At 43.0% G+C, this 20,858-nt stretch overlaps 1 protein-coding gene across 2 annotated transcripts in view; it reads right to left on the bottom strand.

Annotated features, from left to right (window-relative positions):
* The window catches only part of pcdh12 (protocadherin 12), a 31,466-nt gene extending 14,848 nt beyond the window's left edge, over positions 1-16,618 (bottom strand). For both annotated transcript variants that reach the window (XM_034182278.1, XM_034182279.1), the window contains exons 1-2: positions 16,589-16,618; positions 12,077-14,989 (exon numbers count right to left, since the gene is read on the bottom strand). In XM_034182278.1, coding sequence (XP_034038169.1) covers positions 12,077-14,935 — 2,859 coding nt within the window. In that variant the 5' untranslated portion in view covers positions 14,936-14,989; positions 16,589-16,618. The remainder of the gene's footprint in view (positions 1-12,076; positions 14,990-16,588) is intronic.
* Between the last annotated feature and the right edge of the window lie 4,240 nt (positions 16,619-20,858).

Below are 20,858 nucleotides of genomic sequence, written 5' to 3'. Positions count from 1 at the left end.
GCAGATGTTCTCCTAAAATGTGATCTTCTTCCAGCTCTTCTGATATATTTGTCACCTCAGTAACGTCACTGTTCTTAATCAAAACCTTCAGTCTTTTTGTTTTGTTGTTGTTCCTCTGCAGGTGGTCACTTTAATGTTGGGGACAAAATCGTGGGGCATCACCGTGACATCATAAAGCATGTATTATCTGGATGGTGATGAATAGAAACCCTACCCAACCCTAACCTGGCCGCTACCCTAACCTAATCCAACCCCTACCCCAATTTTAACCCTAATCCAACCCCAACCCCAATCTTAACCTAGCCCCTACCCTAACCCAACCCCTACCCTAACCCTAATCCAACCTCTACCCCAACATTAACCCTAATCCAACCCCTACCCCAACTTTAACCTAGCCCCTACCCTAACCCAACCCCTACTCTAACCCAAACTCTACCCAAATCTTAACCCTAATCCAACCCCTACCCCAATCTTAACCTAGCCCCTCCCTAACCCTAATCCATCCTCTACCCCAATCTTAACCTAGCCCGTACCCTAACCCAACCCCTACCATAACCCTAATCCAACCTCTACCCCAATATTTCAATTTATTTAAATTTTAATTTATTTTCATTTATATAGCGCCAAATCACAACAGAGTTGCCTCAAAGCGCTTCACACAGGTAAGGTCTAACCTTACCAACCCCCAGAGCAACAGTGGTAAGGAAAAACTCCCTCTGAGGAAGAAACCTCAAGCAGACCACACTCAAACGGGTGACACTCTGCTTGGGCCATGCTACAAAACATAAATTACAGAACAATTCACAGAACAATTCACGGACACAACTCCTATCTCTGGATGGAGCTGCACCTTAACCAGAGAGAAAAAACAGAATCAGGCATCAAAAAAACAAGAAATACTGTATAATTTGTCAGCATTAAACAACAAGAAAAACAGAGAAATACTAAGGTGATCGCCGGCCACTAGCCCTAAACTTCACTAAAAGACCCAGAATTTAGATAAAGTTGAGGCCGCAGCCCGCTCCAATTACTAATAAAATGAATTAAAAGAGTAAAAAGCGTAAAACAAAACTGTACCAGTATGCTAGCCATATGAAAGGGAAAATAAGTGCGTCTTAAGTCTGGACTTGAAAGTCTCCACAGAATCTGACTGTTTTATTGATGCAGGGAGATCATTCCACAGAACAGGGGCACAATAAGAGAAAGCTCTGTGACCCGCAGACTTCTTATTCACCTTAGGGACACAAAGCAGTCCTGCACCCTGAGAACGTAAAGCCCGGGCCGGTACGTAAGGTTTAATTAGGTCAGCTAGGTAGGAGGGTGCCAGTCCATGAATAATTTTATAGGTTAGTAGCAGAACCTTAAAATCTGATCTCACTGGGACAGGAAGCCAGTGAAGGGATGCCAAAATGGGTGTAATGTGGTCGAACTTTCTGCTTCGTGTCAAAAGTCTGGGTGCAGCATTTTGAACCAACTGGACACCCCTAATGCTAGACTGTGGTAAACCAGAAAATAGAACACTGCAGTAGTCCAGTCAAGAAGAGATAAATGCAAGGAGCAGGGTCTCAGCATCAGCCATATGTAACGGAGGCCAGCAGGTGTCACTGTGCAGATGTAGTTAGTAAATCTCACTCCAACAGCTCAAAAAGGATTCTCTGGTCACAAGGCCAGAGCCCTGGGTTTTAGCCTTCTGGTTAGAGAGTCCGACTCCCATGCTGGAGCTCGCGGAGTCATAACAACACAACGCAGAGTGCATCGGCTACAATGGTGCCGTGTACCCGGATGGGAGTGAGATTAGGGGGGTGAGTGTAACAGAGGCCAGCAGGTGTCGCTGTGCAGATGTAGTTAGTAAATCTCACTCCCAACAGCTAAAAAAGGATTCTCTGGTCACAAGGCCAGAGCCTGGGTTTTAGCCTTCTGGTTAGAGAGTCCAACTCCCATTGCCGGGAGCTCGTGAGTTCGCATCCGCGAGGGAGCAAATAGGCGGAGTCATAACAACACAACCTAGAGTGCAGCCACTATACATAGACAGGATGGGACGAATCTTTGCTATATTTCGCAGGTGGAAGAAAGCAGTCCGAGTAATATTTCTAATGTGGAGGACAAAGGACAACGAAGGATCAAAAATTACCCAAGGTTCCTCACTTTGTCAGTGTGATGTAGACACACGAGCTGAGGCTGAGCATTAACCTGGTCAAATTGATGCCGATGTCTCACTGGACCAAGAACCATCATTTCAGTCTTATCAGAGTTTAAAAGTAGGAAGTTTCCAGTCATCCAACTTGTCACTGCTGCAAGGCAATCTTCTAAGGATTTTATGTGAACGAGATTACCAGCAGTTATTGGCATGTATAAATGAGTATCATCTGCATAGCAGTGAAAGGTAATCCCAAAACACCGCAATATGTGCCCAAGGGGTGCTATATAAAGGGAGAAAAGCAGGGGGCCTAAGACAGACCCCTGTGGAACCCCAAATTTCATGTCACTAAGGTTAGAGGTAGTGTTACTGTACAAAACACAGTGAGAACGACTGGTCAAGTATGACGTCAGCCATGCAAGGGCACTCCCAGTAATCCCAAAATGATTTTCCAGCCTATCAAGTAGAATATGATGATCCACTGTATCAAATGCAGCACTGAGATCTAACAGCAACAGAACCATACTGGTGTCCGAATCCATTGTAAGCAGAAGATCATTCACCACTTTAGTGAGAGCCGTCTCTGTGGAATATTTTCTAAAAGCAGACTGCAGTGGCTCAAAGAGATTATTCTCAGTAAGATAGTCTACGAGCTGCCGTGACACCACTTTTTCCAGAATTTAGAGAAAAATGACAGATTTGATATCGGCCAATAGTTTGTCAATACACTAGGGTCAAGATTAGGTTTCTTAAGAATGGTTTAATCACTGCAGATTTGAAACATTTAGGAACATATCCAGAAGTTAAGAAAGATTAATAATTCCAGCACAGTCGGCCCAAGAGTTGGCCACAGGTCCTTAAACAGTTTTGTTGGTATAGGATCAAATAACAGGTTGTGCTTTTTGTTGACATTATGAGTTTTGTCAGGCATGCTAGTGAGATACTGTCAAATTCCTGTAAATCTAGGTATAACTCAGTAGTGGCGCCCACATCTATAGCAGGGTGTAGTGGCTGGATTAAGGCATGCCGGGATATGTTTAACCTGATGTCTTCTATTTTCTTCCCAAAGTAATCCAGGAAATCTTGTGCTGTAAAAGGAGAGCGAACTACAGGTGATTGTCCATGCAAAAGTGTTGCCACCGTGTCGAACAAGAACTTTGAGTTATGAGTTGTTTTTGTTGATCAAATCAGAGTAGTAAGTCCGCTTTGTAGCCAATAATGCATGCTTATAGTCTAAGATAGCATCACGCGACGCAAGGTGAAATACTTTTATAATATTTTAAATAATATTTTGAATGACGCCATTTCCATTCTAGACCTCTTGCTTTATGCTTGAGGTCACGCAGATAATCATTGAACCAAGGTGACGGTGATTTGGGGGAGCGCGGTTTTAACACAGGTGGTGCAATCATGTCGAGTGTAGTTTTGAGCACTGAGTTTAAACTATCCACAAGTCTTCTCCTGACTGGTATTGTCAAATGTGAAGCTAAGACATCAGGCAGTCTAGCGTTGAGTTCAGTCTTAGTTGAGGAGTTGATGCATAGCCGTAAAGATATAGAAGGTTGTTGTTCTACTAAACACGGCAGCGAAACTGTAAACTTAATAAGTGAGTGATCAGACACCACTGATGTAAGAGGCATGATGTCAATATTCGTGATAGCAATACCACGTGCGAGAACCAATACCAGGGTATTCCACTAATGTGCGCGAATTCCGAATGCATTGCTGAAATCCTAATGCATCCACAATTTCCATAACTGATTGCAGAGGGGATCAGAAAGCTTAGTTATATGAATGTTAAAGTCAACCAATGATCAGAATGTTATCTACACTAGTTGACAAGTTAGAGATGAATGCACCAAATTCATCTAAGAATTCAGAATATGGCCAAGGAGGCCTATATCAGTGACAAAGTAATACTACTGATTTTTATTCTTCTGACCTTGGCAATGTGTAATTATCCTGAGCAGAGCGGAGAATCAGATGCTCAAACTAGTGATATTGTAACCCCCACAGCTAATTAAGCTAAAACCTAGATTTATAAATAAGAGCAACACCCCCGCCTTGCTTCGCATCACGAGGGACGTGACTAAATGTATATGCTGGTGGGCAGGCCTCATTTAAGGGGAGGACAGCTGTAGGTTTAAGCCAGGTTTCACATAGCCCAATCATATCTAAGTGATGATCAATAATTAGATCATTGATCAACAATGATTTTGAGGACAGTGATCTTATGTTAATGAGACCCAGTCTAAGGACCTCAGTGGGGTTGACAGTTGAAGTGTTTGGGTTTAGGGGTGGTTCCAGAGTAGCATATATAAGATGCCTAGAAGTAGGTTTGGGTTTAAGACATTCCACGCGCGTTGTAGGTAGCAGAAACGAAATCTTTGCTATTGCTGGAACAACCACTGGGCCATCCTCAATTTCAACATCATCCAATATCTAATGGGTATTACGTTTGGAAAGCATATCCCTCTATGATTTTTATGGACACAACTACAGAAGCAGGCCACAGTCTCAACTTGTTGAAATTCCCTCCCTGGCAAATAAACTGCACTATCACCATAGTGGATTTTCTGCACTAAATTTCCCGCTAAGATAATGGATTCCACACACACATTTGTCATAAGCCTTGTAGGGTCTCTAATCACCTGCTCCGTGCTCCTTCTGTAGATTCCTAATGTAACCCTCCCTGTAGAGCTCTATCTATGTTCGCAGACAAGATGGCGGCGCCTTCCCCAGTAGGGTGGAGGCCGTCCGGCATCAGCAAGCCATGGTGGCCCCAGAACGAAGGCCAGTTATCAATAAAGCTAAAGCCTTGCTGTCTACAAAACTGCGCCAGCCACCTATTTAATGTCAGCCTGCTAAACGCCTCATCAGTACCCCGGAAGGGGAGGGGACCAGAGACTATTAATCAATGCTGACACATTGATTAATAGTCACACAATATTAATTGAGCCCCTCCCTAGCCCTAATCCAACAACTACCCCAACCTTAATGCTACTCCAACCTCAACCCCAATCTTAACCCAACCCTTACCCTAACCCAACCTCTACCCCAACCTTAACCCTAATCCAACCTCTACCCCAATCTTAACCTAGCTCTACCCTAACCTTAATCCAATCTCTATCCCAACCTTAACCCTAATCCAACCTCGGCCCCAATCTTAAACTAGCATCTACCCTAACCCAACCTGTACCCTAACCCTAATCTAACCTCTACCCTAACCTTAACCCTAATCCAACCCCTACCCTAATCCAGCACTACCCTAACCCTAATCCAACCCCTAACCTGGGCCAGGATCTTTTGTTACCAATGAAAGCAGGTTCATAACTATTGCGTCAATATTTAAAAGTTGATTTAAACAAGGTAATGTCAGTTTAAAATGGTTCAAAGTAAACTACAAAACCACCTGATGTGTCACCACTGACCCACTGCAGGTCATGGTTATGGTCAGGTGGTCTGTTCCCAACCAGACCAGTAGTCAGGTGAGATGATGGCGTGGACTCGGCACCTGGACAGAAGCCGTTCTAAGGATGTTTCTGTTGCTTTGGATCCATTTAAAGTCAATCATATAAAAATGTTTTAAACTAATTTAACAATGTCTGATCATCTGCAGCCAATTAAATCGTCTTATGTTAATTAAAAGAGGAGATCTTGTAGAAGTTAATGTTCTTTCTTTTGGAAGTAACTGAGCAGAATCATAACTTTGTGTGGACACACATGCACGCGCACTCCATTGGCAGGAAATGGTGGGACGTAAAAGCCTATTCTTCTCGAGTGGCTTCCTTTCAGGATGGACTCGAAAGGCTGGACGCCTGTGTGGAGGTGACACAGTAATCCACATCCTTGCCGCTTCCTCTGCAACCTTCAGGGTGGAGACAAAATGCTAACTGGGGCAACAGGGAGGGAGCAGGGCATGCTGGGTGAAAAAAAAAAGAAAAAAGCTGACCTTGTTTCTGACGGGACCCACGTGAGGATGTGGGAGGGGGTCGAGTTCTTTCTTCCTGCAGGGTGTTGGCAGTGACTTTGGCCCATGATAACAGCATTCCTTTGTTTTAACCAGCGCAGCATTTTTAATGAGCTGGAGAGTAACACCGGAGAGTTAAAACGAGTTAAAATGAGCCTCCATAAAGGTCTGTGTTTGGAAACGGTTCTGTGAGTCTCACTCCATCTGTCCATCTGCTTCTTTATGTTGTTTGACCTTAAAACTAATGTTGTAGTTCTCCAACCCGGTCTTGGTCTTGAGACCACCTTTTCACTTCCTTCCTCTCATCTCGGACATTAAATCAGTTCTACTCCATCTCTCTTTCTGTCGGATGAGTGTCATTATACACGTTAATTAGAAATTATAATAAAAACTTTGTGTTGACTGGCACCAGGAGATCCCAGGGATCCACTAACCCAACTGACCCCCAACAAGGAGTCAGCAACCTGCCGCCTTTAAATCTGGTTTCTTCAACCCTCAAAAAATAAAATAAAATAAAATCTCTTTACAGCATGAATTTAAAAAGAATCATGACACGATTGCAACTTCAGATTTGAGGCGTTTTAAGGTCTTGTTCTTGACTTGTCCCTTCAAAATCCTGAAGTCTTGGTCTTGACTTTGACTCAACATTCACACCGGTCTTGGTGCACACATGGGTTTCGCTGTCAGGTGAAATGTGGGCGTGTCCTTGTTGAAAAGTCCCCAACACTGAGCCGGGACCAAAATGTGGTTGCTGATGTTCCTTCACAATGCAAGTGACGGACCACAATGGAAATAAGTGTTTACGATTTATTGCATTATATGAATATTTTAAAGTACATGATATATTTTTATGTTTTGTACAATATTTTACAAATTAAATTCAATCAATCCATCAGTACTCGTCATGTGAGTCTCCCTAAGTAACCATTCATTTGACATTTGAGGAGCAAAGCTGAGCAGAGGCAGAGCCGACCCGAGGCATACGCCAACTACGTGGTCGCTTAGGGCCTCCACGCCACCAGGGGGTCCCGAGAGCACCGAGACGTGATAAAAAAGTAAATATATACATGAAATTAAAATAATATTGAACGAAATAATTATATTAAACGAAATTGTATTACACCCGAACAAAAATAAATTCATTTTGACAAAATACCAATACTAGGTTAATTGATGCCTCCTGTTGGCTGCTGCCACCGTTGGGCAAATTTAGATGCACCGCTTGGGTCAAGTGGTCGATGACTAATCGTGAGGAAAGAAGTGAGTGCAAGTCATGTCTCAGAAAAGAAATTATCCCTCTGGAGCGGAGAAAAGAAAAAAGAAGTTGGAAGACGATAAAAAACAACAAGACAAAGGTAGGTTTGCATGTCCAATATTACAATTTTTGTTGTCATTATTTGCGAAATGCTCCGTTCGTTTAGTGTAAAGTGCTTTAGGTGTCTTAAAGTCAGAGGCGATTGCTCTAAGACTGCAAGGGAAGCTTCAGTTTCCCCTAAAATGTCAAAAAATCATGTACTGTCATTGAATAAATATATCGCTACAACGCGCTCACTTTTGTTCAGAGCAGCTTCTGAGCACTGGTAACGACGCGGCTTTCCTCTCACTCAAACCCGCAGCTTCACAGTGCTTTAAACTGTGTGGACGCTGAGCGTCCACAGACTTCGATGACACAAAGCATGCAGCAAAACGAGACGAGTCATTGGATAAATCCTGGGTTTTGTCCCGCCCATCGTACGCTCAAGGTGTCTGGGGGTCTATGGGGCAGTAGGCTGGCCTCAGCTCAGCTTCTGTATGATGATTGGATGATCTGTCTGAGGCTGAATTCCTTTTTGATTGACAGCAAAAATCAGCGATCTTTTGGTGTAAACATCCGGGGGAGCATTTTCATTCTGTTCTGAGTTGAACCGGAGACTTTCCTAATCCTCTTAGCCGCATTTTCTTTGTTAAAAACGAGTAGCGACAAATCGAGCTTCTATTTCTGGTGGGTTTTTTTGTAGCTGCTTGTGTTTGGAGACTGACTTCTATCACCCTTTCTGACTTCTATCGCAGTTTCTGTCCCTACCGAGCAGCGGGTGCTGCTGAGCTCCTCCACCGTCACAAAGCACTCACAGGCGGACACACTTCACACTAGCCTCGCTCCAGTCCCACCTAGCGAACTAGCTAGGTAGCAAGCTGCACATAATGGCAGACGGTTTGAATGTTGTGGACCGGATTTTGGTGAAGCCATTTGATAGTCTTCCTTACGAAGAAAAACTTAGAGTTAAACAGCAGGGCAGATCAACTCCTCAGAGTAATTTGGTGCAAAAGGTGGGGAAAAGTAGCTCAGTAGCCCCCAGTGCAATGTTTGTGCATTGCTATGCACAAACATTGCTGTTATGTTGTGGATTTCTATGTTCATTTTGGAGATTATTTAAGTATTGTATTTATTATTTAAGTATTTAATTTTGATTACAACTTTATTTTTCTGTAGATAATGTGAATGTCATTTGATTCTATTTTGTATTTGGATATTGAACATTTTGCACACCATTGCACATCTGAAAGAAATTAAACTATTTAACGTGTTTACTATAAATGCATTCTTCTGCCTGCTGATGTTACTTTCAAATAGTTAAATTATTGAGCCATACTTATACATCACTCTGTATGTAGAAGTTAATTAAAACATATTTATGAGTTTGCTACCCCTTTAAGGTTAAAAACAAGAATGACACCTGTATGATGTAAGATAATTACAAATAATGCTAATGATTGTGGGTACGTTACACACATAACAGTGTAGCCTATGGAATAATGAGGCATCTGGTGTTGAGGTGATGGTAGGGGGGCCCCCAAATGAAATTCTGCTTAAGGCCCCATAAAGGCTTGGGTCGGCCCTGAGCAGAGGATCTCCAGTTGTCACAAATGTGTGAGAAAATTATTGCAATGTTCCTCAAAGAATGATTGGAAGAGGTTTACATATTTCTCCCTCTACAGTGCAGAATATCAATAGATAATTGAAGGAACCTGGAGAAAATTCAGTGCACAAAGGGCACAGGTGCGAGCCGAACCTGAACACCCGTGATCTCTGATCCCTCAGATGACACTCATCAATCGCTGATATAACCACATGGACAAGGGATTACAGTTGTATGTAAAAGTTTGGGCACCCCTGATGATTTCCATGATTTTCCTTTATAAATCATTGGTTGTTTGGATCAGCAAAAAACACAGTGATATTTCAGAAGTGAAATGAAGTTTATAGGATTTACAGAGAGTGTGCAATAATTCTTTAAACAAAATTAGGCAGGTGCATAAATTTGAGCACCCCAACAGAAAAAAATACATCAGTAATTAGTAGATCCTCCTTTTGCAGAAATAACAGCCTCCAAACACTTCCTATAGCTTCCAATGAGAGTCTGGATTCTGGTTGAAGGTATTTTGGACCATTCTTCTTTACAAAACATCTCAGGTTTGTTGGTTTCCGAGCATGGACAGTCCACTTAAAATCACACCACAGATTTTAAATAATATTCAAGTCTGGGGACTGAGATGGCCATTCCAGAATATTGTACTTGTTCCTCTGCATGAATGTCTTAGTAGATTTTGAGCAGTGTTTAGGGTTATTGTCTTGTTGAAAGATCCAGCCCGGCACAACTTCAACTTTGTCACTGATTCATGAACATTTTTCTCAAGAATCTGCTGATATTGACTGGAATCCATGTGACCCTCAACTTTAACAAGATTCCCAGTACCTGCACTGGTCACACAGCCACACAGCATGATGGAACCACCTCCAAATTTTACTGTAGGTAGCAAGTGTTTTTTCTTGGAATGCTGTGTTCCTTTTCAGCCATGCATACTGCCCCTTGTTATGTCCAAATAACTCAATTTTAGTTTCATCAGTCCACAGCACCTTATTCCAAAATGAAGGTGGCTTGTCCAAATGTGCTTTAGCATACCTCAAGCAACTCTGTTTGTGGCGTGTACATAGAAAAGACTTCCTCTGCATTACAGCATCATACAGTATCTCTTTGTACAAAGTGCACTGCATAGTTGAACAATGCACAGAGACACTATCTGCAGAAAGATCATGTTGTAGGTCTTTGGAACAGGTCTGTGGGTTAACTTTGACTGTTCTCACCATCCTTCACATCAGCTTATCTGAGATTTTTCTTGCCCTGCCACTTCGGGCCTTAACTAGTACTGTCCCTGCAGTCTTCCATTTCCTCACTATGTTCCTCACAGTGGAAACTGACAGCTGAAATATCTGAGATAGCTTTTTGTATCCTTCCCCTAAACCATGATGTTGAACAATCTTTGTTTTCAGGTCATTTGATTTAGAGGCTCCCATGTTGCCACTCATTAGAAGAGATGCAAAGAGGGGAAACATTTGAAGATGGCCACCTTAAATACCCTTTCTCATGATTGGATTCACCTGTGTAAGGAGGTCAAGGGTCAATGAGCTTACCAAACCAATTTTGTGTTCCAATAATTAGTGCTAAATGTATTCAAATCAATAAAATGACATGGGTGCCCAAATTTATGCACCTGCCTAATTTTGTTTAAATAATTATTGCACACTTTCTGTAAATCCTATGAACTTAATTTTACTTTTTAAATATCAGTGTGTTTGTCTGCTATATGATATATTTAACTGAAATTTCTGATCCAGACAACCAGTGATTTATAAAGGAAAATCATGAAAATTATCAGGGGTGCCCAGGCGTTTGCAAACAACTGTACTTTGGAAAACCTTTAAGCACTACAATATGGAATTACATTCACCACCACCTAAAAATTTACTGTACAAAAATGAAGCCTCATGTTAAGCTTGTCCAAAAGCAGCTTTGAGGTCTCTGGGCTCTGATGCATCTGGGTTGGACCATGACACAGTGGCAAAATGTATTGTGGTCAGATGAATCTGTATCCCAGATTTTTTTTTTTTTTTTTGGAAGAAATGGACACTATGTGTTCTGGAATGTGGACCAAAGACAAAAAGTACCATCCAGACTGTTACCAGCAACAAGTTCCAAAGCTAGGGTCTGTCCTGGTGTGGGGTTGTGTCAGTGTCCTTGTCAAAGGTCATTTACACTTTGTGAAGCAGCATTAATACAGAAAAGTACACTGAGATTTTAGAGCAACATATGCTGCCTTCAAGAAGATATATTTTCCAGGGATGTCCATGAATTTTGAACAAGACAAAACCACATTCTGTACACATTACAAAGACATGGCTGCAGAAGAAGGGATGGGGCCTGTCCCCAGTCCTGACTGTGTGGAGATGAAAATTGCAACAATGACGCCCCCGTACTACTGGACACCTTAAGATGTGTTTGCAGGAAGAATGGGACAAAATAACACACAACTGAAACTCCTCATCACTTGATGTCCTCAATGCTAAATGCTTTCAGTGAAGGAACGACAACATTACAAAGTGGTAAATGCTTCAGAGTTCAAACGTTTTTTATGTTTAACAGGCCATAAATCTGCATGTGTGTGTGTTATAATAAAGTTGGTTTAATAATTGCTAACTTCAGTGTTTGGGTCTTGCCAGAAGTATGTCCTTTACCGAGTGTCCTTCTTGTGAATCAGAACAAAAGGTTTAAAAAAAGAAATCCTGATGCTGTTTTTGGTCTACATGCGCTCGGTTCAGTCCATTAAGTGACGGTGTGGAGTCCGATTACCACAAACACATCACAGCTTACTTTGGCTGACCTCACCCCCGCTCATGGTTTCATGACAAACCTGATACGTGATATGGTGGGGGGGCAACCCCCCCCAGGCTGTCTAAGCTGCAGACAGAGAGGATGTTGGGAAAATCCCTCTGTAATACACTTCAGATTCTCGTCAAACTTCAGGGAACGGGGTGTAAGCAGGGCTTTAAATGTGATTTCACATTTTTAAGTGAACAAAATGATATAACAAAAAAAACCTCTTTTTTGAGGATGTAACGCGACCATGTGTTGAGATAATCAGACGGGACTCACCTGCACCTCTGGCGAAGCTGCAGAAAGCTCAATGGCATTCTCGAATGCAGCAATGGAAAGTCGAACCAGGTTTTGCAGCATCACTTCCTGTTCTCCGTGTCCCTCTGAGGTCTTCGGCCTCCTGGGAGTTGTTTGGGATGCTGAACACGGCGGTCCGACCTGGTCCCGTTCAGGATTATTTGGGCATTTCAAGGTGCTTGACTGTGACAGGAAGGATGATGATGAAGAGTTTCTGGGTTTGCGGAGGGTCGGGTATGACGTGGTGGGGGTCACAGGGAAAGTGCCATTCAGTTTGATGTTTCCAGGTTTTTGGAGTGTTCTACCGTGGTTACTGATCGGTAGATCAGCTTCCCGCTCGGTGTAGTCTTGGTATTGGAAGCTGGAATCTATGACCGATGTCATTAATCTATACTGGCTCTTGGTTTGTTGGTCCTCTGATATCAGAGGAGGTGGAGCCAGTGCCTTGGTTTCACCATCTTCCTCCTGAGGCTCCTCTTTTCGGCCCCTGATGACAGGAATGATTTGAATGTCGGACTTCCTGATGTTCTTCTGTGGACGCCGCGGGTGTCGGGTGTAACTCGACTCTGCCTGTCTGCAGTTGTAAGCACGGTTGTCTCGTTTCTCTGGACGACATATTGTCGTGACCAAAGTAATGGTCAGGAAGACCAGCAAGCAGGTGGCACTCAAGCAGATCACCATCACCATGGTGAAGCTCAGCTGTCCACGGTTGCTGGGAGACGAGTTCTTCAGATGGTCTTTAAGGTTAATGAATGTGACTTGAAATGTTACCTTGGAGACCAGGCTTGGACTGCCCAAGTCTGCAACCACAATGTCAACCTTAAAGGTTTGCCCAATGAGCTCAGTAGCATTGGTTGTGTTTACAAAGAGGTGGCCTGTGACATGATCCAACCAGAAGAGTCCTCCAGGGTGTTGACCACTGATGATGTAGCGGAGCTGTCCATTCAGCCCAGAGTCTGCATCTTCAGCCTTTATGGTGGATGCCAGGAATCTCAGAAGACCACCTTTGACTGAGGGAATGACTGGCAAATTGGTGGATCCCTCTTCCACATCCTCTGCCCTCAGTTCGGACACAATCTCACCCTTGTCTGTATCAACGGGTACACTGACTAATGCCACACCATTCCTTGGTTTTGGCTCCTTGATAACCGGGTAGTTGTCATTCTCATCCTGGATGTTGATGTGTACAGTGGCAGTACTCGTGAGGGGTGGGTGGCCGTGGTCCACTGCTTCCACTATCAATGAGTAGGTATGGGATTCCTCATAATCCAAAGACCTCTGGACACTTATCACACCACTGGTTGGGTGAATGGAGAAGTTTACCACAGGAGACTCCATGTCTTCAGAATTTTGTATAAAGTAGGAGACTCTGCCACTGAGCTGCAAGTCCATATCATCAGCTTCAACTCTGAGGGCGTGGTATCCTATGACATTGTTCTCTTTGAAAGATGCCTTGTAAATGTGTGAGGAGAAAATGGGGGCATTGTCATTTTCATCCAGGACAAGAACAGGAAGGTGCTTTACACAGGACAGTGGAGGATCTCCATAATCTTGGGCAACAAGTGTAAGGTTATACCGCATGACCTGTTCTCTGTCCAAGCTGCCATTGGTCATGATCATGTAATTGTCACCGTGGATCTTTTTCAGGGTGAAAGGCCCAGATCCTTGCTGGATGTAAGCGCTCACTTTGCCATTGTTTCCGGAATCTGCATCAGAAACCATCACCAGGGCAAGGAAAGTATTCTCCGCTGCTCCTTCCAGCACAGTCGCTCCAGGTGAGTTGGGTGGGGTCCAGGTCATGTGTACCCTTGGAGCATTATCATTGACATCCTTTAGTTTGATGTGTAATTTGCAGTGGGAGGGGATGGCATTGGGACCTTGATCACGGGCCTGTATGATCACTTCAAACGAGGACTCGGCCTCATAGTCTAGAGGACCCCTCAGGGTCACGGCTCCAGTTTGTGGGTCCACAGTAAAGAGCCTCTGAACCTCGGGATGGGTGTGCTTACTGACAGAATATACCACTTCACCATTAGCACCCTGGTCTGGATCAGTGGCTTTGAGGTTGATGATCGTTGTCCCACGAGGTGTGTCCTCACTGAGCTCCATGGTGTGGATGCTGTCTTCAAACACGGGGCTGTTATCGTTTGAATCCAGGATATTAACGTGAATTAAAGTGCTCCCAGATCTAGGGGGATTTCCTTTATCCCATGCAGTCAGGGTGAGTTCAAAGTGAGCTTGAACCTCCCTGTCCAGTTCTTTGATAACCACCAGCTCTGCCTGTTTTGTCCCACCTGGAGCAGTTGTCACATCCAGATCAAAGTGCGTATTTATGGACAGCGAGTAGGTTTGGAGGCTGTTGGGGCCTGCATCTGGATCGACTGCCCGGTCCAAGGGAATTCTCATTTGGAGACCGACTGTCTCTGAGACCTCCAATTCCTGCAAAGCACTGGGGAAAGTGGGGCTGTGATCGTTCAGGTCCATCACTTCCACATGGACCCTCAAGCAGTTCACAGCACCGTTTTTCCTGTAGAGAACACTGAAGGCCAACTCACACAGATTGGAACCCCGACACAGCTCCTCTCTGTCTAGCCGGCTCTGGGTGGAGATGACCCCATCTCGAACACCGACGGAGAAGGGAAGGGTGTGGCCATGCTCCACCACCTGGAAGTCCTCCAGAGACCCACCTTCATCCCTCTGTCGAAGGTCGTCCACCAGACGGCCGACCAGAGTTCCTGCCGGCTGTTCCTCCCAAACCCGGTACTGGAAGTCTACAGATGACGGTTCAAAAGAACGAACCTCAGAGGCAAGACTCAGAACTAAAACCAGAGCCGGTAGCATCTCCAGAACAAGAACCCTCCTTTGACTAAAGAAGCATTTCTGAGAATTACTGATCTGAGGGACAGAAAGAAAGGTTTTTATTTTTAAAACAAAAAACATTTCAAACCAATGGGAGATCATTTAATTTATAAATTACGGGATGAAGGAGAAACACAAAATAAACTACAAACAAAATCTCAAGATGTAACAAAAATATACAGACAGAAACAATCAATTTCAAAAGAAATGTGACAGAAAATAATGAAGAGCAACAATTAAGATAACACACACACACTGTCCGTTTCTCATTCTTACACACACACTGTCCGTCTCTCACTCACTCTCACACACACTGTCCGTTTCTCTCTCTCTCACACACACACATACACACACTGTCCGTCAATGTCTCACACACACACACTGTCCGTCAATGTCTCACACACACACACTGTCCGTCAATGTTTCACACACACACACACTGTCCGTCTCTCTCACACACACACACACACTGTCCGTCTCACTTCCACTCACACAAAGTCAGTCTCTCTCTCACACACATGGGAATGCACACACAGACACACTGTCCCACTCTGTCTTACACACACACCCAAACAGTTCATTTCACTAACTCACTTACATACACTGTCCGTCTCTCACTAACTCTCTCACACACACTCACAGTCCGTCTCTGTCACACACACACACACTGTCCGTCTCTCACTCTCTCACTTTCACTCACACACTGTCCATCTCTTACTCTAACTCACACACAATCCGTCTCTCTCAAACACGTGTGGGAATGCACACACAGACACACTGTCCCACTCTGTCTTACACACACACCCAAACAGTCCATTTCACTAACTCACTTACATACACTGTCCGTCTCTCACTAACTCTCTCACACACACTCACAGTCCGTCTCTCTCACACACACACACAGTCAGTCTCTCATTCTCTCACACGCACACACTGCGCACTCTCTCTCATACGCACACACACACTCACACACGGTCCGTCACTCTCTCTCTCACTCACACACACACACTGTCTCTCTCTCACACGCACACACTGGCCATCTCACTTCCACTCACACTAAGTCATTCTCTCTCACACACATGGGAATGCATACACAGACACACTGTCCCACTCTGTCTTACACACACCTAAATAGTCCATTTCACTAACTCACTTATATACACTGTCCGTCTCTCACTAACTCGCTCACAGTCTGTCTCTCTCACACACACTCTCTCTCTCACTTTCACTCACACACTATCCATCTCTTACTCTAACTCACACACAATCCGTCTCTCTCAAACGCGTGTGGGAATGCACACACAGACACAATGTCCCACTCTCTTCTCTCACACACATACTGTCAGTCTCTCATTCTCTCTCTCATACGCGCACACACACTCACTCACATGGACTCACACTCACTCACACACGGTCCGTCTCTCTCTCTCTCACTCACACACACGGTTTGTCTCTCACACACACACACACTCACTCACTCTGTCTCTGTCACACGGTTTCTCTCTCTCTCTCATACACACACTCACTGTCTCTCTCTCTCTCTCACACACACACTGTCTCTCTCTCTCACACATGCGCACACACACACTGTCTCTCTCTCTCACTCACACAGTCTCTCACAGTGTCGTTACTCACACGGTGTTGATTTTCTGACTCGCAGCTCAAAAAGGGTCTCAGACTGAATAAGTTTGGATGCGAGTTTCCACATGTGAACAGACTGGTGGCCAATCAGGCAAGAGGGGGCGTGGTCACATGTGCCAGGAATCTGATGTCAGAAGAATCTGAATTTAACTAACCTCTGAATTTACTCATGAAATTTAACTTATATATTTAAATTTAATTACTAAAAGAAATTCAGATATTTTTCATAATTTTATTTGGATTACAACACATTTTATGACATCATACAAGAGAAGAAAAAAACAATTCAGAGCACATGCAAGAAACAAAAAATAAAAATCAGACTGACATAATACATTAACATTAAAAAAATTTAATTCAATAAAAAAGAGGAGGAGCAGCTGTTTTTATTTTGTCTGATGTTTTCCAAACAACAGGTGAAAAAAAACAGTCACAAACTCAGCAGAATTGTTAAAACTACAAACCTATTAAATTTAGTTTGACTGCCCGTCAGTTGTGTTGTTACCTTGAATTTTCAGAATTTTGTGAAAGAAAATTTTATCTTTTTCCCCCCCAATTCATTTTACATTTTTTTTTAATCAAAGTTTTAGCAGCCAAACCAGAGCAACATGAATATTGCATCTTTTTTAAGTGTTTTATTGCATCAGTGCAGCCTAAATATTGTTACCATTTTACATATTTTTAAAGACTTGGATTTGATTTTGTGGCTGTAAATTCAACATTGATGAAATAATAATAAGAATAACTTGAATGCTTGCGACACCATTTGCCTCCTGGAGGTGAAAATCCACTCCGTCAGGACACAAAGTGATCCTGAGGAATTCCAGCAGGTTTTCAGGAAACATGACACCACTTTTCCCCGACTCCCTGAAACTCATCACAAGCTGCAGGTACTGGACTTGGGTTTTCCCAGCGGACCTAAAGGCAGCATCAGGCTGGTAAAACTGAACAGTCTGGACCCTTACAGCAAAAAACACAGACACACCGAGGGCAAAGGTCATCACTATGACAACAGGTTTCAGGCCATCAGTCAGAGGGCGGGCGGCATAATCAGCAACAGTTCAGTTCAGGGTCGAGAAATGGCAGGAACCAAAACAACAACAACAGCTTGCAGAGATTCAGAGGTGATGGTTTGAGGTCTGTCCCAGAACATCTGAACTGATATAAATGGGCACTTTGACACTGGGTGGGGCTTTGGGACACTTGACAGCACATTATTTAGAACCATGGAGTCACTCTTCAGAGGGACTTTGTGTCCAATGAACAGTTACTTAGTGAGACTCAGATGAGGAGGCTCACTGACACTGTGAGGGAACATCAGACACCACATATACAACCCCTGGCAATAATTATGGAATCACCTGCCTCGGAGGATGTTCATTCAGTTGTTTAATTTTGTAGAAAAAAAGCAGATCACAGACATGACACAAAACTAAAGTCATTTCAAATGGCAACTTTCTGCCTTTAAGAAACACTATAAGAAATCAGGAAAAATAATTGTGGCAGTCAGTAACGGTTACTGTTTTCGACCAAGCAGAGGGAAAAAAATATGGAATCACTCAATTCTGAGGAATAAATTATGGAATCACCCTGTAAATTTTCATCCCCAAAACTAACACCTGCATCAAATCAGATCTGCTCGTTAGTCTGCATCTAAAAAGGAGTGATCACACCTTGGAGAGCTGTTGCACCAAGTGGACTGACATGAATCATGGCTCCAACACGAGAGATGTCAATTGAAACAAAGGAGAGGATTATCAAACTCTTAAAAGAAGGTAAATCATCACGCAATGTTGCAAAAGATGTTGGTTGTTCACAGTCAGCTGTGTCTAAACTCTGGACCAAATACAAACAACATGGGAAGGTTGTTAAAGGCAAACATACTGGTAGACCAAGGAAGACATCAAAGCGTCAAGACAGAAAACTTAAAGCAATATGTTTCAAAAATCGAAAATGCACAACAAAACAAATGAGGAACGAATGGGAGGAAACTGACGTCAACGTCTGTGACCGCACTGTAAGAAACCTCCTAAAGGAAATGGGATTTACATACAGAAAAGCTAAACGAAAGCCATCATTAACACCTAAACAAAAAAAACAAGGTTACAATGGGCTAAGGAAAAGCAATCGTGGACTGTGGATGACTGGATGAAAGTCATATTCAGTGATGAATCTCGAATCTGCATTGGCCAAGGTGATGATGCTGGAACTTTTGTTTGGTGCCGTTCCAATGAGATTTATAAAGATGACTGCCTGAAGAGAACATGTAAATTTCCAGTCATTGATGATATGGGGCTGCATGTCAGGTAAAGGCACTGGGGAGATGGCTGTCATTACATCATCAATAAATGCACAAGTTTACGTTGATATTTTGGACACTTTTCTTATCCCATCAATTGAAAGGATGTTTGGAGATGATGAAATCATTTTTCAAGATGATAATGCATCTTGCCATAGAGCAAAAACTGTGAAAACATTCCTTGCAAAAAGACACATAGGGTCAATGTCATGGCCTGCAAATAGTCCGGATCTTAATCCAATTGAAAATCTTTGGTGGAAGTTGAAGAAAATGGTCCATGACAAGGCTCCAACCTGCAAAGCTGATCTGGCAACAGCAATCAGAGAAAATTGGAGCCAGATTGATGAAGAGTACTGTTTGTCACTCATTAAGTCCATGCCTCAGAGACTGCAAGCTGTTATAAAAGCCAGAGGTGGTGCAACAAAATACTAGTGATGTGTTGGAGCGTTCTTTTGTTTTTCATGATTCCATAATTTTTTCCTCAGAATTGAGTGATTCCATATTTTTTTCCCTCTGCTTGGTCTAAAAAAGTAACCGTTACTGACTGCCACAATTTTTTTCCTGATTTCTTATAGTGTTTCTTAAAGCCAGAAAGTTGCCATTTGAAATGACTTTAGTTTTGTGTCATGTCTGTGATCTGCTTTTTTTCTACAAAATTAAACAACTGAATGAACATCCTCCGAGGCCGGTGATTCCATAATTTTTGCCAGGGGTTGTAGTCCATGTGGGGAGTTTCTCTGGACGTGAGCCAGGACACGAGTATCTCAGTGTGGAGGACCCAGAGACTGGAGAAGGACGAGGACAAGCCCACATTTCTGCCAGGCTGAAGATACACCCATGTTTCCGTGGGTCAATCTTGCTTTGTAGACGCGGGGCCGCCGGTTGTCTGTTTTGCTAATCAGAACTCAGGATGTGACAAAGTGTGTGAATTGTTCATCACAAAGTTCACAGAATGAAATTTGTGTTTTGTTTTGTTTTTTGTTGTTGTTGTTTTTTTTTTAGCACAGATCATCAGCGTGACCATTTTCAGAGGTGACATCATGATTACATTAAAAACGTCAAGAAACTCCACAGAGATCTGGCTCCAGTTGGACACACAGGCAGTTCTACTCTGCTGCGTGTGGACGTCTCCTTAACAGACACCTTACTGTCCTGATCATTATTATTATTGAGCATAAAACAAACAGTTTAGAACTCAGGTACATTTGTTTGTGCGACATTAAACATTAAAACGCAGCCACAGAAGCCTGTAACTTCTTCTGGGTTGTCTGGGGGTCTTGGTGGCTTTCCTTACTCTTCTTCAGTTTTTGAGAACTGTCAAACCCACGCAGATTTACCACAGAGTGTCATACTGGTTGTATTTCTTCATAACTGATGTAAATAAAGTCGGAGACGTATTCAGTGGCAGCTTCACCATCAGAGAGCCTCATCCACAAACACCACAAAAGACTCCAAGCTGTCACTTGATGTTAACACGGTATGAAGAACAGGGGGATGGAAACTTATGATCAGGATTATTTGGGTAGTTTCTGTTGTCATTATGATTTAAAAAGAGGAAACACAGCTGTTTGACAATATAATAGCTTCAAATAACCACAACCATTGGGGGGGGCATGGTTAATGGTTGCGTGTTGTCATTCATATTCTCTGAAAAATGGCCAAAAACAAATATTCTGCCAAGGTATGTAAACCTTTGAGCACAAAAGTATTTCCATTGTGTCCTTGTGAACTTACGTGACAAAAGAGATTGATTATGTACAAATTGTACATAAGAAATAGGATCTTAATGAATGTTAAGAACAATAAATGTATAATTATATCTATATATACACACACTTTGCACCGGGATGCCAAATAACTGCAAATTATAAAGACAACATGCTCACGTGGCCGAAGGTATTTTAGCACTGTTATATTTTTTTATTCTGCTCATCAACCGTTTTTTCTTTATTCTGCTCATCTACA

The sequence above is a fragment of the Thalassophryne amazonica genome, chromosome 11 (genome assembly GCF_902500255.1).
Source record: "Thalassophryne amazonica chromosome 11, fThaAma1.1, whole genome shotgun sequence".
NCBI classification, from domain to species: domain Eukaryota; kingdom Metazoa; phylum Chordata; class Actinopteri; order Batrachoidiformes; family Batrachoididae; genus Thalassophryne; species Thalassophryne amazonica.
This window is presented reverse-complemented; position numbering and strand designations above follow the sequence as displayed.